The following is a 6768-nucleotide window of genomic DNA, read 5'->3' as shown; positions in this document are numbered from 1 at the left end:
TAAAGAAGTAAACTCATTCCGTAGTAAATAGCGAATACGTAATTTTGTCACACACACATAAATCCGAGCTTAATAGTCCATATTTAAAAGCATTAATATTTATTTTTACTCGAATACAATATATATTTGCTCCGCTATATCGTATAATTGTTTAAGGTAAATCGTATTCGAACGTGCTTTTATACCGTAGTTCTATAAAATAGTTTTTTGCGAACTTCAGAATTAAACCTCTATGCCAAATCGATAACAAATACTTTATGCCGTATGTAACGAATTCTTATTATTAAAAGGTTTGTTTTACCACATGCTAGATAACGATTTTAAATGACAAGAGGAGTTTCAATATTATAAGTATGTATTTTTTTGGTATTATATAGTATTGAGTATTGATAATAAGAATTGTACTCTCTTCTTAGGGTATTTGGGACGTTAATTATTTATTAATCTTTAGTAAAATGCAAAAACAACTTAATACGTTAAAACCAATTTGATGATACATACACAAATACAATTATACTGACTGAAAATAAACAACAACAACACACATTTGCAATCAAGTCGTTTTCAAATTAACTGCAACTATGTGATAAAGCATACCATTTAAATTTAGTTTTAATGAAAAAGCCTTATTACCTTTGAAGAGCTTTTCATTAGCTTCATGCATAGAAACAAAAAATATAGAGTTTTCACTTTTTAAATGATATAATAAGTTGCCACAATTGTGTTTGCATTCCCAATTCGTCAAAGCAGATTAACGCGGTGTGTTTCAGATTTTGTTGTAATCTCATGTTACAATTAGGTGTGTTCTATGCCTTTTGCGTAAGAACTATGATTGGAAAGGGACACTTTTGAAATAGAATTAATGTGTATTTTCCATTGACAATTCTCTACTTTATATATGCTGCAACGCCAATTCATTCTATGAACTGTATGTTCATGATAACACGACTTTAAGCTCTAGCTGAAACATATTCATAAATAATTGAATCATACAACACTAGAAACGTTTTATTTTCTTACTTTGCAGATTTGACACGACTGGAAAGGATATTAGTTACATGCGGATATACCTTGTGATCATCGTTCACATATTGAGCAAGTGATGACTTCCAGAAACCAGGTTATCTATGGATATTCCACAATGGTACAAATGAACCCTGTTACTGCAACATTACCACCACAAACAGTAACATCTGTAAACGTGTCATTGACTCCAAAGGAGACACTGGAACTTATTCTGTATCTCAACAACGAAGAAGTTAAAACGCTATTACCGCTAATTTTGATTTTGGGATTCATTTTGCTTGTTGGGATTATTGGAAACGTGATAGTGTTGTTAGTTTACTGCCTCAGATACAAAAGATCCCCAGCGAGAGTATACATACTGTTTCTGGCTTCCATAGATCTGTCCATGTGCATATTTGGCCTACCATATCATATCATTGATTTAACTAATCCATATACATTTACAAATAGATGGACTTGTAAAGTTTTAACATTTTTCATGTACGTATTTTTTTACATGTCTATTTTCGGTTTGATTGTGATCTCCATAGACAGATATTTAAAAATGTGTCATCCACTAAGCAAATTTCAAATATCCTACTTTGGAAAACGACTAGTGTGTTTTGTTGCAACCGTTTTGTCTTTCGTATTTGCTTGGCCTGTTCTGATCCTGTATGGTCCTAGTGAAATGGAAACGGCTATACCGGGCATCAGTGGCCCTGCTTGTTTTTTTGACAGCTCTTACTTAGAAACCATCTATCCATTGGTGTATAAAATGATCACACTAAGCGTATGTATTTTGTCCATGTGTTTCATGTTAGTAACATATTCGCTAATAGTTCACCAAATCATTACTAGGTATAAATGGAATCGGTTAACATGCAATAACATTCCATCCACATTAACGGATCTAAAACGAAGTTACTCAGACGAACAGCTATCATTAAAACCACAACTTGTAACGTTTAAACGCAGTAATTCTTTAACTTTATCTCTAACCAGTCCAGACCATTCTAAGAACGTTAACAAAAGGATCACATCATTCTATGGCCTAAGGATTCATATAAATACCCCAATCAGTATGCCATCGTCGTGGTCATCAGCTAGAAACCCTGTTCCAGCTTTGAGTGGACAACATCTCAAGATCACCAAAATAATGTGTACGGTGACGTTGGTGTTTATTTTGAGTCAGGCACCGGGGCTAGTTGTCACCATATGGAGCATAGTTAATCCCGCATTCTGGGACGAATTGTCGATTTCTGAAACAATCCTCTGTGAATTCATGCTTAGGATGTATCTGCTGAATAACATATGTAACCCGTTTATTTACGGATTCTGGGATAGCCGATTCAACCGCGAGGTAAAGGGTATTTTCCGAACAATTTACACCACAATTTTGCGATGAATTCGGAACGAAACCATACGTTTAAATCTTTAATTCTTCTGACAGTCTATGTGTTTAATTGTAACTTCTTTGATTTAAGTACAAATTAGTGTATTTTAGAGCTCAATATGCTTTCGTTTTAAAAGTTTGCTTTTACAGAACTGTGTAATGTAAGTAAGTAGATATTGAATCAGCAATCCTGCCAATACACATTTCTTAAAAATTGTAGAAAAACATAGGCAAGTTCATCAAACCATGTGTTATTTTCTTAATCAAACTTAAAGGACACACGTCATACAGGTTCATACATGCTCATAACGCATTCTGCCTTTATATAAAACATTATTGCTATTTGTTCCCTAAAATTCATGCTCATATGTAATATATATTCACTTTTCCACGATGGGTACGGTTTTTATTGTATGTATTGTAAACATCAGTTGGACAACAGTTTACTGTATTGAGTATTCATATGTGTTCTTTCTGGTTCCGTTTTTTATGTCGTATATGGTCAAATCATCAATCAAACTGCATATACTAACGGCTACTTGCGTGTTTTATTGACCAGATGCTCGAGGACAATCTAAGCAGTGATATTTGGCTAAAAATAGTTCTATAAAAATGTTTTTAAAACGTACGGATAATGATGATACCGTAAAAGTAATGGTTTTGAGTTGGACATGACTTTAAACTGAAAATAATGATATGTTTGTAAAATTACCATAACGATTTTGATTGGAATGCTTTTTGTTGTTGTGGTAACCCTTTTTTTATTTGAATAATATATTTATTTAATACATTCTAATATTTAATTATACAACTTTCTCCAAATGCAGTTAAACTTCTTAGCATGTATATATAGATATATTTCCCCCTATTCATGTCTCAGTGTATTTATACAAGTCCATACCTCGTGTTAAGATATATTGTTTTTCACTTGATTGCAGTTGTTAATATTATATTCTTAATGATAAATACTTAACTATATGATAGATACATTGAATAATAAAGTAAACTTTACATTTATATAACTTATCTTTCTTGTGAACATTCCGTATGGTAGATATATGTAAATTCAACAATATCAGGCACCACAATTATAGTTTAACCCATATATGCCTAGTGGACTCTCCCATTCTTCTAAATTTAATCAATTTTTTTCCAAAATTAGGGTTGTATAGTATATTTATTTTTTTTATTTAGACTTTTTCTTAAAGAAATTCCTTTAAACAAACAGTGCAGATCCTGATGTTTGCTAAGGCCTTTTTTCTAGACGCTAGGAATAAATGGGTTAAGCAATCTATACAATGTAATGTTAGAGTAGGTTTTTTCTCTATTGTTTCCCGCAATGACACTGTATACGGCTGAACTAAGTGTATTATAGTATTAATTAATAACAAAACTGCTTGTTTACGTATCAGATATTTTTTTATTGCGTTGGGCTTAGTTGCTCTGTGTCTGTCCATGTAGAATGTCTGACCAGTATAGTATTTATCTTTAATTAATTGTCAAATTAGTATTTTAATATGCGGTACTTTTTGATGAGAATTATGGTCATATGCAGGGGGGTGAAGATTGACTTACAGATAAAAAAACAACTAATTTCACAAAACACAACATAACCATGTGTGTTCATGGATATTTGACTGTATAAGTTCATTTTTATTTTGCCGAAATATAAATCCCTAAAAACGTTAGAATACAATTTATTAAACAAGTTGCGTATGTGAAGCCTGAAATAACAAAAGGTGCGCTCCTTTTCATTTATGGGTAGAGTTGCATAATACATGCTGCTTCATTTATTACACAAATCGTTTCGTAAGAAATTTAATTTATAGTTTATACATGTTTAATCCTTAGCTGATACATGTGATACACGTTTTATTAGAAGGGCCCTTAACATTTAACGACCTCAATAACCACAATAGCGTGATATTGCACGCAAAATGCGTGCATGCTAGTTTTCCCCGGAATTTTTTCAAAGCTATTCAATGTGCTAAACTTGTGTTCGGAATACTTTAATAATTATGTTTGTATCTATCAATGGGACTACAGTTCAGAAAGAATGTTTTTAGAAATTGTGTTAAATCACTTTTAAGCGGTTTTCATGTGTATTAATTTTGCAGTTTAAATTAAATTTAACGGCAGTTTGAAAGTATGCTGATTTGTGTAGAATTATGTTTCCCTCATCGAAAAAAGAGAAACAATAGCAAGAAAAACGTTCAACAACATACACACCATACAGCTTATTAGACGTATGTAGTTTTATTTAAACCACAAAAAATGGATGGACGTAAAAGATGAATGGTAAGTCAGAAGGATGGACAGACGTACGGACGGAAGGATAATGACTTATTTAGATGCTTCTACCATCTGAAAGTGTGCGCGATAAAATCAACGGCTTGTGATAACCAGCTTTCTTCACTTAATCCTGGCGTTGTTATTTCGTTTGGTTATAATAATATAATAATGACAATCGCTACCATTCCCATATAAGTGTAATGGGACGCATTCAAACTAGCTATAGGCAACATATCACTTATATTGCACCGCTAATAATAGTCGATAATTTCCATAATAGTCCATACAGAACCCGACATAAAGTATGACAATGTTCTGTCCTGATTTACTAATTGACTTTGTGACAAGTAATTACTATCAGCCCTAAAAGGCGGTATAACGTGCTGTCTCATATAGTCTTGTGACTACACTCTACATTCTAAAGGATGCTATAATGACAATGTGATGTTCTAAAAAGTAAAACGACTTCATACAAAGACGTCAAATCCCATTCCGCATCCTTCCAGTACGAATACATTCTTAACATACACTTCATATTGACTGTTGGAAATAGAACAATGACGACGTCTTTTATATGGATGATTGCATTGTATTGCGATTTTCAAAAACTCTGCACGAAGAAAGAACTCCCTTGCCGTTATATGCTAAATTACACGCATATCCCGTAGAGATTAAATAAACAACATATCATTATATTTAGCAATAGAAAACAAGTATTTTAATTCAACTTCACAAAGGCAGCTTAATAGCACTTCCATCATTCGCTCAAGAAGTCTACAGCCAAGCACATGGTAGAGTAGTGAACCGTTACGCTATTTGAAGCGAAATGTATCTGGAAGGTTCAGAATACTTAAATCAAAGTACTGACAGTACTGGTGTGACGATGCTTTTGAGAGGATGGATATAAAAGCATCAAGTTAAGTTTATCTACATCACCACAACAACACAATTGTGTATGTAAATACGAAAAAAACAATTTGGTAAAAAAAATGCGAAAAAAATTTGGGTATGAAAACAAATTTCGGTATGAAAAAATATTTGGGTACGAAATAATATTTGGGAACAAAAAATTGGGACCGAAAAATATTTGGGTACGAACAAAAAATTGGGGATGAAAAAAAAAATTGGGTACGAAAAAAAATTGGGTACGAAAAATTTTAGGTACGGAAAAAAATGTGGGGAACGGGAAAGTAGAACCTGTGGGGAACTTGACCCACACTCGCACATTTTCGGCCCTTTCCGTCAAACATCAGATAAGTTCCTCGAAGGCAATAGTATGAATACACATTTCGGAAGCGGTAATGCGGTCCTACCTACGCGCGTCAAAATGTAAGCGAAATATGTACACAAGTCTGTCAGGAGTGATTGAATTAACGAAGAAAATCGTGTACTAATGTAAGTTTTTTAAGAAATGTGCAGAAAATATATTAAACAAGAGCTGTGTTTGTGAAACACAATGCCCCCTGCTGCGCAGCTTTGAAGCCATATATTTTACCTTTGACCTTGAAGGATGACCTTGACCTTCCACCACTCAAAATGTGCAGCTCCACGACATATACATGCATGCCGAATATGGAGTTGCTATCTTCAATATTGCAAAATTTGACCTTTGACCTTGACCTTGAAGGATGACCTTGACCTTTCACCAATCAATATGTGCAGCTCTATGAGATACGCATGCACGCCAATATTGAAATAGTTATGGCCAATGTTAAAGTTTTAGCACAGACAGACAGACACTTTATATTTGACATTTGACCTTGAAGGATGACCTTCACCTTCACCTATCACAACTGAAAATGTGCAGCTCTATGAGATGCACATGTATGCCAAATATCAAGTTGCTATGTTAAATATTTAAAAAGTTATGGCCATTAAAGTTTTCGGACGGACGGACAGACTGACACACTGACTGCCTGACTGACAGTTCAACTGATATAGGCCACCCTACCGGGGGCATAAAAAGCAATGGCGATATTTTTCTCAGCCACATAATTGTTAATAGTTTGATATCACAAAATGAAAGTGAAAGTAGAACTGTCAAAAATGACAACCTGTCAACGTGTTGTTTTTGCTGG

General features: G+C 33.6%; 1 protein-coding gene across 1 annotated transcript; it reads left to right on the top strand.

The window, feature by feature from the left end:
- The first annotated feature begins 1039 nt into the window (after nt 1–1039).
- LOC127857436 (uncharacterized) lies at nt 1040–1883 on the top strand. Its single transcript, XM_052393831.1, has 3 exons — nt 1040–1413; nt 1588–1718; nt 1864–1883. The coding sequence occupies exons 1-3, from the start codon at nt 1103–1105 to the stop codon at nt 1881–1883; spliced, it is 462 nt and encodes a 153-aa protein (XP_052249791.1). The 5' UTR covers nt 1040–1102.
- The last annotated feature ends 4885 nt before the right edge of the window (nt 1884–6768 follow it).

This window comes from Dreissena polymorpha, chromosome 14 (genome assembly GCF_020536995.1).
Source record: "Dreissena polymorpha isolate Duluth1 chromosome 14, UMN_Dpol_1.0, whole genome shotgun sequence".
NCBI lineage: Eukaryota > Metazoa > Mollusca > Bivalvia > Myida > Dreissenidae > Dreissena > Dreissena polymorpha.
The sequence above is the reverse complement of the archived record's forward strand: the minus strand, read 5'-3'. Positions and strand labels throughout refer to the sequence as shown.

Coding starts and splice junctions, on each gene's coding strand:
- LOC127857436 (XM_052393831.1), top strand. CDS start 1,103: ATGACTTCCAGAAACCAGGTTATCTATGGATATTCCACAATGGTACAA. Junction 1,414..1,587: donor GCTTCCATAGATCTGTCCAT/GTGCATATTTGG, acceptor TCATCCACTAAG/CAAATTTCAAATATCCTACT. Junction 1,719..1,863: donor AACGGCTATACCGGGCATCA/GTGGCCCTGCTT, acceptor AATCATTACTAG/GTATAAATGGAATCGGTTAA.